This window comes from Artemia sp. Qi Xiang Cuo, chromosome 1 (genome assembly GCF_049724085.1).
Source record: "Artemia sp. Qi Xiang Cuo chromosome 1, ASM4972408v1, whole genome shotgun sequence".
Classification (NCBI taxonomy): Eukaryota; Metazoa; Arthropoda; class Branchiopoda; order Anostraca; family Artemiidae; genus Artemia; species Artemia sp. Qi Xiang Cuo.
The window spans coordinates 68,961,194-68,980,137 of NC_142794.1; the positions used below are offsets into that span (position 1 = coordinate 68,961,194).

Sequence of the window (18,944 nt, forward strand, 5' to 3'; positions counted from 1 at the left end):
TGTCTGTGTGCCTGTCTGTGTGCCTGTCTGTGTGCCTGTCTGTGTGTATGTGTGTGTGTATGTATGTATGTAAGTATGTATGTATGTATGTATGTGTGCATGTGTGTATGTGTGTATGTGTATGTGTGTGTGTGTGTATGTGTGTATGTGTGTATGTGTGTATGTGTGAATGTGTGTATGTGTGTATGTGTGTATCACACATACACAAAAAAAAGAAGAAACATACTCTGAAAGTTATTTAATATTTTCAGCTTATTAACACATAATAGAATTCCCAGAGTTAAACCTCGTAGTTACAAACGTACATTTATCGACAGAAACATTTATCGACAGGTTTTATTGACAGAAATCTGTCAATAAAACCACTACATAAAACATCAATAAAAAAAAGTCTTACTTGGATTGTGTAGCTCTCCTTTTTCATCTTGAAAGTTCTTCCTAATTAAAGTTTTTTTAGCCCTTCTTATTCGTTTCCGTGGCCCTGCTTTAAACCAATCACCATGACTCCCTTGATGTCCTTTCGAGACTTGGAAAGAGTTATTACTTTTTTTAATAACAGCTCTGGCAGTGCATCCAAATTCACGGCAAATAAGGTAAGTTGCGGTTGAAGTTTCACTCTTCACTCTATATGAGTAACCATCAGCAAAGATGAAATTTCCGCCTCGGCTGGTAGGAATTCGTGTTAACCGTCTTTCCTGGATTATAGTCTGTGCAGCTTCACTCGCTAAAATGAACTTGGCTTTCGCTTTTAATGGTTTTAAAATTACAAGCGCTACGTATATATCTTCAAATTTCTTATGAGTAATAACTGTGTATATATTGAATGTAAATTTACATATAATATCTAATATATATATATATATATATATATATATATATATATATATATATATATATATATATATATATATATATATATATATATATATATATATATATATATATATATATATATATATATATACCTTCCAAAAAACGAAAAATCACAATTGTTTCAAAATTGTTTCGTTAAAAGAACAACAACCTGGACAATCAAATGTCTAAAATTCAATGGGAAAGAATTAAAAGAAAGTCAATATCAAATTCAACGGGAAAGAATTCCAGGAAAATTAATTTTGAATTCAATGTCAATATACAAAATCCAATTGAAGAAACTGATGTCCAGCAACATGGGCCATTTAACACCATGATGGGGAAAATGTCAGAGATAACGAGAATACTTATTGAATCGGAATTGAAAATCAAGCATAACGAAATGTAAGGTTAGAAAACATGCGACAACGAGCATCACAAAGAATCACAAATGGAAATGATCACAAATAAATCCAAATGACAACGGTATCTGCAGTTACGTGACAAGCGACAGCGAGAATCCCATATATACAAAGATGCAGCTTACAAGTACAATGGACCGAGCAAAGCTCACTGCTATACTTTTCTACTATATGTAAATATTATATACATATGAGTGTCTGTGCTAAATATTTTACACAGTACACTAAAATTTAACTTGATTGTCGATAGTATCGAGCAATTTGCCAGTATATGCATGCAAATAGGCTTGAATCCCATATTATATCAGTAACGACGTGGCAGTCGTAACTGCCACAAAACTTGAAACCTTAGAACCGTGACTATGCAATTTTTTCATCAAGCCCTAACAGATTTCCATTGTTCATATATATATATATATATATATATATATATATATATATATATATATATATATATATATATATATATATATATATATATATATATATATATATATATATATATATATATATATATATATATATATATATATATATATATATATATATATATATATATATATATATATATATATATATATATATATATATATATATATATATATATATATATATATATATATATATATATATATATATATATATATATATATATATATATATATATATATATATATATATATATATATATATATATATATATATATATATATATATATATATATATATATATATATATATATATATATATATATATATATATGATCATATATATATATATATATATATATATATATATATATATATATAAAAGACAACCAGGCTTATTACTAATAAGATGGCTAAGTCTTATTCAAAAATCATCTAAGTTCTAAAAAAAGAAATTAAACTTATCCTATATGCACGCTAAAGAGGACTTCATTAAAATGATTATTGCCAAAATTTATGCTGTTTGTTTTTTTAATTCAACTTGTTATCCCGAGAGACCCTAATATACGTAAAGTACTTATGTTAGTAGCATACCTACGCGCAGGAGGGTTAAGTAAAAGATTATAATTGAGATTAATCTGAAGGATGCCTGTGGAGAATCTGGAACAGTAGGATCTAACAATTAACTACTTCCAGTTTACAAATCTACCCCAAGGAAAATTCTCAGGCAGAACTGTCACCAAATAATCTAAGGAAATTGTCCCAAAGTCGTCTAAGAAATGTCAAAATGTCCCAAAGTCGGTCAGGAAATGAACAAAATGGAACTCTAAAAACTGTGACTTTCCTGATTGCTTGGCAAAGAAAAACACTGCAATAAATCTTGGCTATGCATTAACATCAAGATTATTAAAATAATTCAAGATTAGACACTTCAAATTATTATTAATTGACTTACCTACAAAACATCTTTTCGAAAGACCAATTAAGCTATCCTATTCTGTTATATTTATCCTTTTAGTCCACAATTGACATATCCTCAATATCCACGTTGTCTTGTGATTCTGACAACTTCATCATTATCAGTTAATTCTTACATATTCTGACAAGCCAACATTTATTCAATATCCCAACTGAAAATAACGGTTGCATCACCCTATTGATTGTTGTATTGGTGGACGCTCAGTAACAGATAAATGGGTGTTAGAACCGTTTTGTTGGGCTGTTTTGTAAACAAGAAAAGTATCCGTTTGTTTTTTTCGCGATGAAGTGTTGCCCCTGAATGAGTTTTCATTGGTCATCATAGGTTGTCTTTATTGTTCTCTAGGCCGGCCAACAGAACAGAGGAGATAACTTATTGAGGGAATGTGCATTAGTGTGGACTATCTTTATCACAGGTACCAAATGTAGGGATCCTCCCTACATTTCGCATATCAGGCAATGGGAATGAAATATGCCTTAATCATATTCGTTGCAAAATGAAACTAAAACAGGCAGTAAGCATCTCTACTTCAAGTAGGGTCCACGTTATATCTGATAAGCACCAACATTTACGAGTTTTACGGCAAACCAAATACAGTTCCTCTACCTGGTCAAAGCTACCATTCCTACTGGTCATGTGCCGTAAATTGACGTCTGGGTCTAGGTCCGACATTCCGAATTGACAAGATATGAGCAGATGTCTCTGATGTATTGCGGGTGCAGTGAAATCTCTCTAAGACTGGTCAATACGAGCAACAAGGATTCGGATAAACAAAAACTTAAAATTGCAACTTCGTCGCATCTACCTAATAGGAGGTAACTGAGGGTTGGCCGTACCTAGTAAAAAAATGGCTCCAAATTTCTAGCCCTGAGATTAGAAAATACAAATGTATAAACTATTCTACAAGTTGTTCATCTTTGAGGAGGGAGTTGGCCTACCCTCCTGACAATTTAACTAAAGCTAGGAATTCAATTAACTTATACTTTAAACCAAATTATAGTTGTTGAGTAAAGAAAAACAAATGTAAATCATTAACATAGCTAGAAGGAAAAGTCCATTAAAAGAACAAAGAGCAAGCAGATTTACTAAAAAAAAAGCCAAAAATACAGCCCTTTAGAGGAGTCCAGTCCTTCGCTTGTTATCTTCCTAGATATGCCAGGGATGGAAAGAAAAATTAGCATTCCACATCACAACATTGTCTTTAGAGAAGGTTATGTGTTAGTAATTTTTCAGTAAAAATTTGGAAATAGCAAATAATTGGCAGTCACCAGGTGCAGGAGAAATTCTTCTCATATCAGCATGATTAGGTAATATGGCTATCTAAAGTCTTATACAAAATTGCTACCAATACCGTAAAAAAGAGAAAATAAGATAAGTATTGCTTGTATCGAAATCGAGGGGGAATCATAAATACAATCAGGATCAGGAAAATTTTTGGCACTGTTCCATCATGTATATGGAAAAGGAGCGTCATGAGGTCTTTTATGAAAATCAAGCGTGGAGTTTTAGGTTGTAGACTGGGTTATAGGTTAATTAGGCATTTAAAGTAGTAAAATTTAAAGACCTGACATGAAATAGTGGGTAGCGAAAAATTAAACAACTAGGGCTTACGTTCTCCGGGAGGGTCGTTACTTTGTAGCTCTTGCGCATAAACTGGAGTGGAAAATGTTATATCTTGGCTATATACACTGCTAGAAGCATCAGGATTTTCAACTACACTAAGGTCGGTTTCTGATTCTTGTACCAAAGATTCCTCCTCTACTAAATGTGTTTCTTCTTTAACTGCTGCCGGGTCGTCAAGAGTACTCTGAAAAACATTAGTCACTGAAATAAAAAAAAAATACAATAAAAGAAAAAGCGGTAGTAACCTCTGCAACACAACCACATTTGGTCAAACTTTTGAAGAGCACAAAGAGGAAATTAAAAGTTGTGAAAGAGAGGGGCGTGATTCCTACCCTATTTCTCATCGTAAAACGGAAATACATTGTAATCTAAAAACGGTGAGAGTTTGAGATGGAACATTTAGTATCCTGGGATTTTCTAGATCAGCTTGATGCTTTATTTGCTGTTATCTAGATATTCTAAAGTGAAACAGCAAAGACGTAAATCACGAGAACTTGCTATTTTCTGAAGCACTACCCCAATCCTTAAACTTACTGTTTTGACTTTACAGCTAGCCTAGTAAACAGCATGAAAAAGAAACAAATCAAAACTGGACGAAAAATCAGTGTCTCTTCTATATTCACTGAAAATAATTTTGGAAAAATCGATCCTACAATCGGAAATTCTGAACTTTTGCTTTTTCAGTGGGATTTTCGATTTCGATGAAATTTTTGAAAAAATTTTAAATTTTTTTTACAAATATGTAAAACTTGGGTACAATTTCACCGATACAATTTCATCTGCGATCCAAATCTTGAGGTGGGGGAGTAACTTTTTCAGATCTTCTTATCAGGGTATCTATAAGAAGAGTTTGTCAGACCTCCAATCAACTTAAGAAGATGTAACAACCTATAGTATTACATGAGGTTTCTGGTTGGCTAGATAAAGTCCTGGGTTTGTAGGGATGAGTTCCCTAAACTGTTGTCATCAGAACATCTACTGGAAGGAGCCATGGGATCTCAGTAAACATCGCTTACTTGACTCAAACCTTTGGCCCCCTACCAAATGCTACTCGACATAGGGTGACCTCTACCTCATCCATCCACTTCGGTCCAAGGCGAATGACCAGGTGCCAATTAAGAGAAAGCATAAATAATGAATATTGGAGAATAAAACCCAATGCAACTTTTGTAAAGGATGGAGAGCTAATTCATGTCATTGGAGAAAGTGTGGGAGGGGGGCTAAATAGAACTTGGTGAGAAGTATGAGTGAAAATTCTAGCTATACTTTTTGAGTGCCCAAATAAAATCCAACCTTAGCAGGGAAGACGGCTCCGAAATTAGAGTACCAGAGCATCTACAACAAGCAGTTCCCTGATCTCAGGCGAAGTTGGGGAAAATTTAGAGTAGCCTAATTGTCCTAGACTACATCTTTTTTATGCCCCAACCCAATCAGGCTTCAGAGGGGTAATTGGGATAGGATCCTGAAACTCCTGTCATCATGGCATCAACAAAATAAGTCAGGTGAGTCTCAGCCTTGAATGAAAATATTTATATTGCTTTTCAAGCTTTGACTGACTTTATACACTATGATGAGATTGAAGTAAATTAACCTTTTCTTGAAGCATTAGTCTACAAGAGGCACCTATATTCCTATTATCAGAATGTCTTTATAAGAGACATTCACACACTATGATGAGATTGAAGTAAATTAACCTTTTCTTGAAGCATTAGTCTACAAAAGTCACCTATATTCCTATTATCAGAATGTCTTTATAAGAGACATTCACACACTATGATGAGATTGAAGTAAACTAACCTTTTCTTGAAGCATTAGTCTACAAGAGGCACCTATATTCCTATTATCAGAATGTCTTTATAAGAGACATTCACACACTATGATGAGATTGAAGTAAACTAACCTTTCCTTGAAGCATTAGTCTACAAAAGGCACCTATATTCCTATTATCAGAATGTCTTTATAAGAGACATTCACACACTATGATGAGATTGAAGTAAATTAACCTTTTCTTGAAGCATTAGTCTACAAAAGTCACCTATATTCCTATTATCAGAATGTCTTTATAAGAGACATTCACACACTATGATGAGATTGAAGTAAATTAACCATTTCTTGAAGCATTAGTCTACAAGAGGCACCTATATTCCTATTATCAGAATGTCTTTATAAGAGACATTCACCAAAATTTTTTCTTTTACTATTTTCTGTCAGAAGTCAAAATATCCACAAACTGCAAGTTTTTTAAAGATTAGGCTTGAGAATTATGCTTCAACTGTTGAAGCATAATACAAGGCTGTATCCACCGAAGAGGGGGTGGGGGGTTAGAGGGTTTGAACCCCCCCCCCCGAAATATTTGTCCGAATCGTAAAAAACATAAAAAAAAAATATAAACACATATTTGGTGAGTTTTTTAGTTTTTTTGTAACCCCCCCCCCCCGAAATTAGCATACCAGGGTATCTACAACAAGTAGTTCTCTGATCTCAGGCAAACTTGGGGGAAATTTAGAGTAGCCTAATTGTCCTAGACTGCACCTTTTTTATGCCCTAACCCAACCAGGCTTCGAAGGGGTAATTAGGATAGGACCCTGAAACTCCTGTCATCATGGCATCAACAAGATAAGTCAGGTGAGTCTCAGCCTTGAATGAAAATACTTATAGTACTTTTCAAGCTTTGACTGACTTTATACACTGTGATGAGACTGAAGTAAATTAACCTTTTCTTGAAGCATTAGTCTATTAGAGGCCCCTAGATTCCTGTTATCAGGATTTCTTTATAAGAGACATTCACCAAAAATTTCTATTGACTATTATCTGTCAGAAGTCAAAATAGCCACAAACTTTAAATTTTTTAAATATTAGGCTTGAGAATTATGCTTCAACTGTTGAAGTATAATACAAGGCCATATCCAGCAGGGAGGGGACCCCCCCTCCCCGAAATGTTTGTCAACAGAAATCAATATAAACAAATTTCTGGTGATTTTTTTTTTAGTTTCTTTGCACCCCCCCCCCCAAAAAAAAAAAAATCCTGGATGCAGCCCTACTTCAACAATCCAACATTACTTCTTTTATAGCTATGTAATAGACCAGCTGATAACCTTTCCTTTTAAAAACAAGGGTCTCTTTTATTATCCATTTTGCAATGACTGTCATTCTGCCTGCTGGGAGGGAGTATTTAAATTTACTAGCTTATAGGCTTCTATGTACTCCTATGGCAGATATTAAGGATACATCTTCTTGTGTATTTTGAAAGCTTGACATAATAGTTAAGACAATATATTCAATCCCAAAGAAAAAAGTTTCCATCCTTGCAACAGCTCAGTCATACTCATCATTGAATACAGCTATAGAATTCAAATAAATTAGCACAGCTATGCTGGTCTTTCTTATGGCATTAGCAAGTTTTACTATACAAAACAAAAAATAATAACAATAATTAAAGTAGCCTTACCTGACCAATATCAACAGTAATTGCTTTTCTTTGTTCATCCTCTTCATAAGTTTCGTCTATTTCATGCTGAGAGGTGAGGTTTTGTTCATTTTCAACTTCCTCTTCAAAATCCCTGTGAATATTATACTCGTACATTTTAGGACATCGTTCACCAGATATGTTCATGGGTTCATCTGGTAATGAATGATTCACCAAGGATTCTTCTGACTCTTTAAGTCCTTCTATACAATACTTTTCACCAGCCCTGACTACTGCCCCAAGAAAAGATTGATGCACTTCTATCTCACCACAATATATAAAGTCAATCAAAGCTCGAAAAGTACTATAACTAACATCATTTAACACAATAACAGGATTTGGCTCTTTCAAATTAACCAAAATATTTCTAAAATAAGAGCTTGCAGCAGATATGATAATTCTGTGACACTTAATAAATTCCCCATCAATAACGAATGTCATATCTGTCAACTCTTGAGAAGCAAATAGATTCAAAAAGGAGCTTTGAAACACAGTGCCATACTTGTTCCACTTCAGGCAATATCCACGATCCATTTTCTAGCATTTATTTGATCGACAAGACGAGAGTCTATAAAAAAAATAAATAAATGAAAACTGCAATAGAAGTCTATACGCTAGTAAACCTATACGCTAGTTTTCTAGCCTTAGTTTGATCATTTTAATCAACTTGAGACAAGGTCTCTCAGACCAATAGTTCACTTAGTGAGTGCGCCTTCTAATGGTCTGCAACCACGGGGGTTATTTATAGCAAACCATGTGGTTATTTGTAGTACAGCAAAACAGTGCTGGTTGCAAGAAAACATGTAACGTAAAGCAGGCTTACAAGACCAACACGCGAAAACTTTCCAGCTACTTGCAGATAACGCGTGAAAAAGGAAGTTATTAGAGGCAACGCTCTAGTGTTGCCTGTAATAAAGAGCTGTAAGTCTTTCCTGTATTTTTTTTTCTTTTGCCAGAATGAGTTCACATGGAGGGGCTGGTTTTAGAAACCTTGGAGCTTATTTGATTAGAAAATTTAAAATTCAAGAGCAATTTTTAAATTCAAAAGTGATTGATGGGCAACTGGACATCTACCTTGTCTTTTTTTTTTCTTATCCCTTTCCTATGGCCTCCTAAGACATTCAGCTAAAATTTCGATATAGCCATTTTCTTCAAAATAGTCAAAAGGTCCAATAACAAACTAACGAGCAATATAGTTAATAAGTTAAACGTTAACGATTAACGTTAAAGCGTTAATTTAAGTATAAAACCTTTGAAAGCAGACAACTTCGAACAAGAAGAAAGAAAGAATTCTATCGATATATCAATTGTCTGCTAAAGGGCTAAATGTAACAAAATAAGATAGCCTAATCGGTCAATCTAAAAATTCGCTCCAGGAAACAAGTCAATTAACTAATTATTCGAAGTGTTTAATCTTGAAGAATTTTAGTAATAAAATATAAATACATAGCTTAGATGTTTAGGTGTTCAATGATATATGCATTTGTTTTCAATTCCTATTTGATAACAAGATGATCAGGTTATATTCTTATATAATTTTCATCATTTAATCACTGTTTTTTTTTGTGTATTTTTTACACATTTTGAAGCCAATGAGTGATTTTTTTTTTTGTCTTTTGCTACGGCAATCAGGAAAGCAACACTTTATTGAGCTTCATGATGATATTTTTTCTTCCATATTCTGCTTTTTTATTCTTTTTTTTTACACACGTTCCATGTTTTTGAACATGGTTCCTGCTAAGTGTTAAGACTGCATTGCTGCATTGTTGATGCAGTCTTTTACATTAACAAATGAGCTCCCAGGTTATGTAAGTTTCCACTTAATCAATTTAAAGAATCATATTTCATTTTTAATGTTCTTGACAATTTAACAGAGGTTGTTTTCTCAGCTTCAATTAACAAGTTAATTCAGCTATGGAGCCATTGACAGCAGACAACTTCCAATTCCCACCAACTCCCTCTGCTGGGCATATTGTCAGAACTGGGCTGTGACAAACTTGTAGAAAATATACCTAGTAACAAGGCTGCAATAGAAACAATTACTTCTAATAAAAGTAAATCAAGTTAACGAGACATCTTCTTGTTAATCTAACTGCTTTAAGTTTGGCATTATATTTATTAACAAGACTGTAGAGGTTTCTGTTCAAGTGTATGCAGGTAGGTTAAGCGTAAGCAGGTAGCGTAAGCAGGTAGCATAAACAGGTAAGCATCAAACAATTAAGCATCTATTGTGACCCAAGCACCTACAAAATAAATATAATAAATAATCGAATAAGTAAGAAACAATGTATGGAATGCACTTCAAATAGAGGACTCTACATCTTCCTTCTTTTGGACTTGCTGGCTCTTCAAGTCATCAAAGGAGATCATCGTAGCTATAGATTTAATCTAGACGGCGTCTTCAAAATCCTCCCGGATCTTGTCGTCTTCACATTTGGCTGCGTTGCAAATGACGTTGTTCCATCTTTGGAACCAGAAGGTGAGTTCTGCGATTTCTGAACACTTGGTTGTTGATTTGCTCTTGGCGTCTCGAAAGATTCTTCACGTGGGCTAAGCTTTCGACTGGCGTCGCTCGATGGACTCGATTTCGTGGGGGATAAATATGATGATTCGGGTACTATGGGTACCTCCATGCTCGTTAATGTTGTTCCGTTGTTCTGCAGGTATGTGCAACCATTAGTACTGTATCTGGGGCGTATAAATTTCCTGTTGCGTCGGTATACTGTTCCGTCTTCTGTCTCAACAGTGAGTGAACGGTCACTTGACTCGTCGTATCTGCCGGTTACGTGGGCCTTGATCCATCTTTCTTTTGCTTGTCCAGTTTTATTGAGCCATACTGGCTGGCCTGGTGCAAACGGTTTGATCGGATGTGTATGTTTGTCATAGGCCTCCTTCTTAGCTTCTTGTTGCTTTTTTCTGGCCTCCTTGTACTCCTGATTGGGTACAGCGTTTGGCACGAAGTTGTGTTCTATTGACGGCATTACCGATCTTAGCTGGCGGCTCATCAGGAGCTGTGCTGGAGAAGCTAAATTGTCTACGGGAGTGTTGCGGTATTCAAGGAGGGCGAGATATGGGTCTGATTTGTCAGCCAGTGCTTTTGACATTAGCCTTTTGACTGTCTGGACCGCTTTTTCGCTGAGGCTGTTGCTTTGAGGATATCTAGGGCTGGACGTGCGGTGCGTGATTCTCCATCGTTCCGCGAAGTTTCTGAATTCATCTGCTGCAAATTGGGGGCCTTTGTCGGAGGTAAGTATTCGTGGGATCCCGTGTCTTGCAAATTGGCTTTTTAGCTTGGTTATAACGCTTCCCGAGCTGGTACTGTCTAGTTTGTCCATCTCGATGTATCGACTGTAATAGTCGGTAGTTACCAAATAATTCCTTCCTTCCCAAAACAGTAAGTCAGTACCTACATGTTCCCATGGGTACTCAGGAATTTCTGAGTTCAGGAGAGGTTCTTGTTGCTGGCAAGAACTGAACCGTTGGCATATTTCACAACCGGAAATGTACTTGGTGATATCAGCAGTGATGTTTGGCCAGAAAACGCACGTGCGTGCACGTTGTTTTGTTTTAACAACGCCTAGATGGGCTGTATGGAGACGGTTCATGATTTCTTGGCGCATACGTCTCGGTATTATGATTCGGTCGCCCTTTAACAGGATACCTTGGTGCGTTGCCAGTTCATTCCTGTAGTTCCAATATTCTTGTATTTCATTTGGGCACTGTTTTCTGTGCTCTGGCCATCCTTTTCTGATCGTATCGGCTATAATCTGCATTTCCGAGTCGTCTTTGGTACAATTGGCAATGGTTTTCACCATTTCATCTTTGATTGGAATGTTTTTGATTACATTATGCACATGTAGTTCAGCCTGAAGTTCTTCTTCTGGGTCTGTGTCTTCAATATGCAGACGTGACAGGGTATCAGCAACGGGGATTTCTGGTCCTGGTCTGTATGTAAATGTAAGGTCGTATGGCTGAATGGCTAGCATCATGCGTTGTAGTCTAGGTGGTGCCTTACTGATAGGTTTTCTCAAAATATTTTCCAGTGGCTTGTGATCTGTAATGATAGAGACCTTTCTTCTGAATATATACTGATGAAAGTGTTTGCATGCAAATACTATGCCCAATAGTTCTTTCTCAATCTGAGAGTATCTTTGTTCTGTATCGCTAAGGGATCTTGAACCAAAGGCTACTGTTTCATTTTTCACCAGTAGCTGCGCTCCTAACCCATGCTGAGATGCATCGACAATTATTTCGACTTCTTGGCAATTTTTGTCGATATACGAGAGATGTTCACACAAGGATTTTTGAATGACCTGGCAAGCATCGCTGTGCACCTTCTTCCATACGAATTCCTTAGCTTTTCCAAGTTCTTGCAAAGGCTGGTTTAGAATGGATAATTTTGGTATGTATCTGGACAGACAATTAAACATCCCAAGCAATGTCTGCAGCTCCTCTTTGTTCTTTGGTTCTGGCATTTCAGCAATGGCTCTGGTTTTGTTGGGATCCGGTTTAACACCCTCGGTTGTTAGCAAATGGCCAAAATATGGAATGACTTTTGCATTGAATATGCACTTGTCTCTGTTAAATTTGACTCCTTTTTCTCGTGCTCTCTGGAGGACTGCTTTTAGTTGGGCATCATGGTTTTCTGTACTTGTTCCTACACCTGCTATATCATCCACTATTAGACCCAGGCCTAATCCTTCGAATGCCTCTTCCATTCGGCGCTGGTACTCATCTTGAGCTGAAATTATTCCAAATGGGTATCTTCTCCACTTAAATCTCCCAAACATGGTATTAAATGTAGTGAGATCTGATGATGCGTCATCCAGTACCATCGACCAGTATCCATGTCTGGCATCTAATTTGAATAGGTTCTGGGCACCGTGGCACTTGTTGGCAATGTCATCAAACGTTGGTATTGGATAATTGGGTCTTTGTATCCATTTATTTAATTCTACAGGGTCAAGACAAATAAGGATTTCACCGTTGGGCTTCTGCACAATGACTATAGAGTTAACCCACTCTGTTGGCTCTGTCACTTTTTCAATTATTCCAGTGCTGACAAGTCGTTCTAACTCGTTTTTTAGTTTATTTTGAACTGCCATAGGGACTCTTCTTGGTGGTTGTACTGAGGGTATTGCCCCTGGTTTTAGATGTATCTTGCATTTCCCAGGCATTTTTCCAATGCCTTCAAACACGTCTTCATATTCTGCCAAAATCTGATCTGTAGAATTGGCCACTGGGATGTGCTCTACATTGTAGATGAATTTGATTAGATTCATTATGACACTGGTCTGTCTGCTAAGTATCGGCTTTTTATCCGTGTCAACCACATAGAAGTTGTGTATTTGGGGTTCCCTGTCTTTGTACTGAACCTCTAAATGACATATACCAGTGACTTTCAAAGGTTCCCAAGTATAGCTTGTAAGAATGTCTGAGGTTGGTATTATTTTTGGCCTTGGAACCATCTTGTCAATGGTCCGGGTTGGTATGACGTTTGCTTCAGCACCTGTGTCTATTTTAAATTCCACATTCATTCTTTCTTTTGTCAGATACAGTTTGGCCACTGGCTCGTTATAAGTTTCTTCTTTGCTCTGAATACTTTCAATGAAGTACTGTGACGGTGTTTCTGTACTACATTCGCCTGTTTCAATACTATGAACGTTTCGTTGACTGCTTCTGCATATTTTAGCAAAATGATTAAGCTTCTTACATTTTATGCAGCTTTTTCCTTTGGCAGGGCATTGATGACTTTTGCTGAATACCCCACCATAATTGTAGCACTTTGGAAACTCTCCGAAATCCTTTGGAGGACAACTATGTCCAGGTGTGAAATTTCCGCCACATTTGTAGCATTTTCTGCCTTGTCTTGCTACTATATCCACTTCTTGCTTGATGTATACTTTTGAGTGTTCCTGATTGGACATTATCATTAATTGTGCTTGGGTCGCTTCTGCAGCTCTGCAAATAGCTACTGCACGAGCTAGAGTTAGTCCTGCACCTTCACTAAGTAGTCGTTCGCGGATTTTGTCCTGCTTGACTCCAAAAACTATACGATCTCTTATCATCTCATCACTGGTTGTTCCAAATTCGCATTCCTTTGCAGTGATGCGCAACTCGGTAAGGTACTGTTCTATTGATTCACTGTCTCTCTGATTACGTTTATGAAACTGATATCTGGCAAATATCGGATTTGCAAGTGGCTCAACATGTTCGCTAAACTTCCTTAAATATGTGGTGACATTGTCTCTTTCAGCAGCAATTAATGTCCATGTATTAAAAATGTCTCTGCCTTTTTCACCTGCCCATATCAGTAAGTATGAGCATTTCACTGCATCCTCTTTTCCATTAAGAGGTCCAGTAAACATGAGTTCGGCATGTTGCTTGAAATGGGACCAGGCAGCTTTCAAGTTTGTTGCATCCCAGTCTATAGATGGGCATGATCCATGTTCCATGATGTATTCCTTACACTTCTGACACCATGTTGAGTTTTCTGTTAAAGTGTATGTAGGTAGGTTAAGCGTAAGCAGGTAGCGTAAGCAGGTAGCGTAAGCAGGTAAGCATCAAACAATTAAGCATCTATTGTGACCCAAGCACCTACAAAATAAATATAATAAATAATCGAATAAGTAAGAAACAATGTATGGAATGCACTTCAAATAGAGAACTCTACAAAGACTGTTTTCGTCTCGCCTCGACAGTCTCAGGAAACAAATCATCATAATCATATCAGCATAGGCAACACTATAAACAGCTTCAACTCAAGTCTTCTCCATAGGTGAAGCAATATTGTTAGGTAATTACCTATTAATTGTGGCATATTTGGTGTGATAAAACCATCTTTTTTGACAGGTAGTTTGAGTATACTATGTAGAGTTGATTCATTCACCAGTCTTGCTCCAACACCAGTTAAAGCAGCAGCTTGTATAGCTATGAACCACGGCATCTACTTATTTATTCTACTTAAGTCTTGGAAGCAAAAGTTTTCTCAATACCAGCTTCACTATTCGGAGCGAATGCTATAGCAGTGCTTATACTGAAGGCCATAAGACTTCAATGTTTTATTATTTTTGTTTTCCCAGAGGCATTTCATATGGAATGGGTCGTTGTATAAACTTAGGAGGGGGCTCATTAGATTGAAAATAGGAAGTTCTAGTGCCCATTTTAAGAGTCAAAAGTGACTGGGGGCAACTAGCCCTCCCCCCCTAAGCCCACTTTGCCCAAAATACTTCCGGTTGAAATTTTGCGATAGCCATTTTGTTTACAATACTCCAAAACTCATATAACAATGCCTCCAGGGTCAAGACGACTCCAAAGGGCCCAGGGGCAAGTGTTGTAAGCTATGCCCCTGGAGCATATACGGTTTTTGTAGAAGGGGTGGTCATATGAACTTTGGAGTGGGCTCATTTGATTGGAAATTGAAAATTCTAGTTCCCTTTTTAAGAGTCAAAAATTAACAGAGGGCAACTAGCCCCTCCCCAAGCTATATTTTCCGCTCAGGTTCTGACCTGAGTTGTCTCATATGTGGCAGAACGACAAGACAGCCCATCGTCTGATGGTCATCAATGCTTACACCGCATGCATGCGGCCTGCGCTGCAATTGATGCAGACATAGGTTCCTGTCCTGCAGATGCCCTCGGGACGATTCTTTCTTTTTACCAGTGAAAAGAGCTTAAACCAGGTTAATAAGACCGGCTCAAAATGTCCCAGTACTGATGTATCTGTTCAATGCAGTAGTTTTGTTACCAGTCAAGCCACTAAGACTGAACTAGTGTATCCTTGGTCCTTTCTTACAGGTGAAGAGACTCATACAAAGGATCATACTCCCGAGCAATGTGTTTGCAGATTTCACGCGGAGAATTGCACATTTCTTCATGTTTGCGGGGATTTTTTTCAAAGCAGCTGCCATGATGAGTGTTGTCTTCTGCCTCACAAATCTCTGTGTAAAATTTTGCTCGTGGCTTTTGTTTCATGAATTGTTGTACTAATGGTCATCTCACTTTCCGTAGAAGGGGAAAAAGCTACATGCCAAGACTGGATTGCAAAGTCCAGAAAACAGGGAGCGAAAAAATGCACCTCTGTTGATGCAGGGCTGCTAAAGACAGCCATATCCAGTCCCTCTTATGAGTTTGAATTTCATGCCGCTTATCTTAAGTCAGCCAATGCACATTCCTCCTCCATCATACCAGCCCCCCTCAGAACAAAGACATTCAGAAGAACTCCATGTTACGTTCCAGCTCCCTCTAATTTCAATTGCCAAATCAGTCCATCTCCTCAGTCCTGTTATTTGCATCAAATGAGCCCAAGAATCTACAACAAGTATCCAATAGCAAATCAAGAAACCCTGGTATGATACATTGCTTCCCGTCCTACTCATTTCCCAGAATCCTTCCTGCAAATGTAAGGTTAGTAGCAAATAAAATGGATGAACTACAAATTAGTCTTGATAAAAACCAGATTGATATTGCTTGCCTTACAGAAACATGGTCTGCCACTAAAGATTTTTGCTCGATTCCAAATTATGACTCCCATTTTAAGCCCAGATTGGACAAGGATGGTATCCCTCTATCTCATGGTAGAGGAGTGGCTTCTTTTTGTCAGTCTACCCTCCCTAATCGGATTTTTTTTTAATTTTCTGAAATAGAGAACAACTCCAAAACCTAAGTTCTATTGCTCTGGACCAGACCCAAAAACCTCCCAAAAGAAGTATCTTGCATGATTTTTTGTATTTTTTATTACACTCCTCGTAGTTGGCTTAAGAAGGAGCTGACGGCATATCTGCAGCTTTATACTGACAGAATTCGCTGCAACTATCCTTATGCTGCAATTACATTATTTAGTGATTTTAATGAGCTAGACCAGAAGTGGATTAGCTCTGCTCTTAGCCTTGATCAAGTAGTCAAGTCGCCTACACGCTGTGATAAAACCCTAGACTTAATTTTTACCAACATTGAAGATTACTACTGTACCCCCAAAATAGCCCCTCCATTAGGGGCAAGTGACCATCTATACATCTTTTGGACCCGTTTATCATCCTTTTCCTCAAAACGATTGATCAGTTATTCTTATAGACCCATTACTGACGAGAAGGTCGCCCATTTCAAAGTAAAACTTAGTTCCAAATCTTGAGTCAATATCCTATGTCTTACAAATGGTAATGAAATGGCTTCTAAGTTTTCAGCAGAACTTTTCCAGCTACATTGTGACACCTTTCCAGTGAAAAACGTTACTTGCAAATCTAACTGCAAACCGTGGATAAATAAAAAAAAAGTTAGTGCCTAATAAATGAACATGATAAGCTATTTAAGGAAGGATTTTTACAAGAATTTCAAAAACTTTGAAACATCATTGTTAGCAAAATCCGTAAAGCAAGAAAGGAACATAGTGCTCACGTGCTCAATAAGTTATTGTATTCTGACCCTAAGAAATTCCCCAAAAGAGTCCAAGATCTCATGGGAAAGGTCTCTTCAAAGTTTTTCTTACCGGATAGTAATGGTGACCCAGGGGGTACGGATGTCATAAATGATCATTTTGCTTCAATTTGTAAAACTCAACTGCCACCCCAACATATGCCAGCCAACAGTGCAGTAAGTGCCATTCCTGTGATTGAAATACATTAGACCCAACTTAAACTCGAAACTCTTGACACAAATAAGTCAGTATACCCAGGTGATATCCCTACCTAATTGATTGTGGAATGTGTCCAGTATTTAAGTGTACCTCTAACTGATATTTTTAAACAATGTTTTGAAGATGGTATTTTTCCAGTGTGTTTTAAACAAGCTATTATATCTCCAATACCAAAAATTAAGACCCCAAAAGTTCCCTCTGACTTGAGACCAATATCAAAAACCTCCATTTTGTCTAAAATCTTTGAAAGTTTTATTTACAATTTCCTTTTTGATGATATTCATGATAAAATCAACCCAAATCATTTTGGCTTTAGGCTGAATCATAGCCCCACGCATTGCTTAATTCATACACTTGACACAATTTTCAAACATCTTGAGTTGAATAGTTCCTACATTGAGGCTGTTTTTCCTGATATTAGCAAAGCCTTCGACAACTTGGATCATCAGACAGTTATAGATAATGCAAGGGTTTTAGGTGCAAGAGATTTTGTTTTACATATGGTAGCAAGTTTTTTGTCTGGCTGTGAACAATGTGTAGTCCTCCCTAATGGGGATTCATCAGGTTTTTCCTCGATTTCCTGTGGAGCACCTCAGGGGACTAAATTAGGTCCTTTAGCATGTTTAATTGTTTTTAATAATGTTTTACCAAGTTTTGACAACTTTTTTAAATTTGCAGATGATTTGACATTACTGAACCTTTGTCAATCGTCTAATACTTTGGACATTACACTCGACTCACTCATTAACAATTTAAAGAATGTTCTTGACAATATTAAACTCAACTTAATCATACCCAAAAGCAGTTTCATGCTATTCTCCTTTTTTAAAAATATACCGCCTATCAATAATTACCTTTACATACCAAATTTAAATACGGTTAAACTGCTTGGTGTGCAGTTCAACAATGACCTTAAATGGAACTCCCACATTTCCCCCTTATTTAAATCTGGTAGTTTTCTCCTTAAGTCTTTCTCCCTTCTCAAACAGTTCTCCGTATCAATCCAGAGCCTTAAAATAATTTATTGTTATTATACAAGACCCTGTGTGGAATATGCTTGCCCTGTCTGGCACCCTGGGTTGACCAAAGATCAATGTTCTAAAATTGAAAGTATTCAAAAAAGAGCAATAAAAATTATGCTGGGGACTTCCTATACTACATACAATGAAGGTTTGGCTAGACTTGAACTTACTACATTGGAATAACGACATCACATCCTTACAAGGAGCTTTGGTCACAAGTGACTTAGTTCTGACTATCATCAACGTTTTCTCCCTCCCTTTAAAGAAAATCCCCCAATCCTTCCTAATACAAGACTCAATGCTCGTAGAGCTCCAAATACCCAACTGGACCTGTGTTTTCCAAAATGTTGACCATAAGGTACAAAAACTCTTTTTTCCCCTATTTCGCTTCCCATTTTAATACTTGATTTGATTTATGTTTTATGCTTATCCCCTAACATCTGTTTTACGATTGCAAATGTTCTAACGTGCTTATGGTAGCTTGTGTGCTATTTTAGCACATTTTTATTCACATTTTAATA

At 36.7% G+C, this 18,944-nt stretch overlaps 1 protein-coding gene across 11 annotated transcripts in view; it reads right to left on the reverse strand.

Annotated features, from left to right (window-relative positions):
• LOC148956652 (uncharacterized) overlaps nucleotides 1-18,944 on the reverse strand; it is a 105,740-nt gene that overhangs the window by 57,685 nt on the left and 29,111 nt on the right. For 6 of the 11 annotated variants that reach the window (XR_016141525.1, XR_016141513.1, XR_016141515.1 and 3 more), the window contains exons 2-4: nucleotides 7,754-8,339; nucleotides 4,294-4,489; nucleotides 398-724 (exon numbers count right to left, since the gene is read on the reverse strand). Coding sequence is in view for 3 of the 11 variants with exons in the window: in XM_089086477.1 (XP_088942603.1) it covers nucleotides 4,294-4,489; nucleotides 7,754-8,305 (748 nt within the window). In the remaining 8 variants the exon portion in view is untranslated. Of the gene's footprint in view, nucleotides 1-397; nucleotides 725-4,293; nucleotides 4,490-7,753; nucleotides 8,340-17,163; nucleotides 17,372-18,944 lie in introns of those variants that run through there. The other 5 variants (XM_089086477.1, XM_089086487.1, XM_089086482.1 and 2 more) reach the window with 3 other exon arrangements.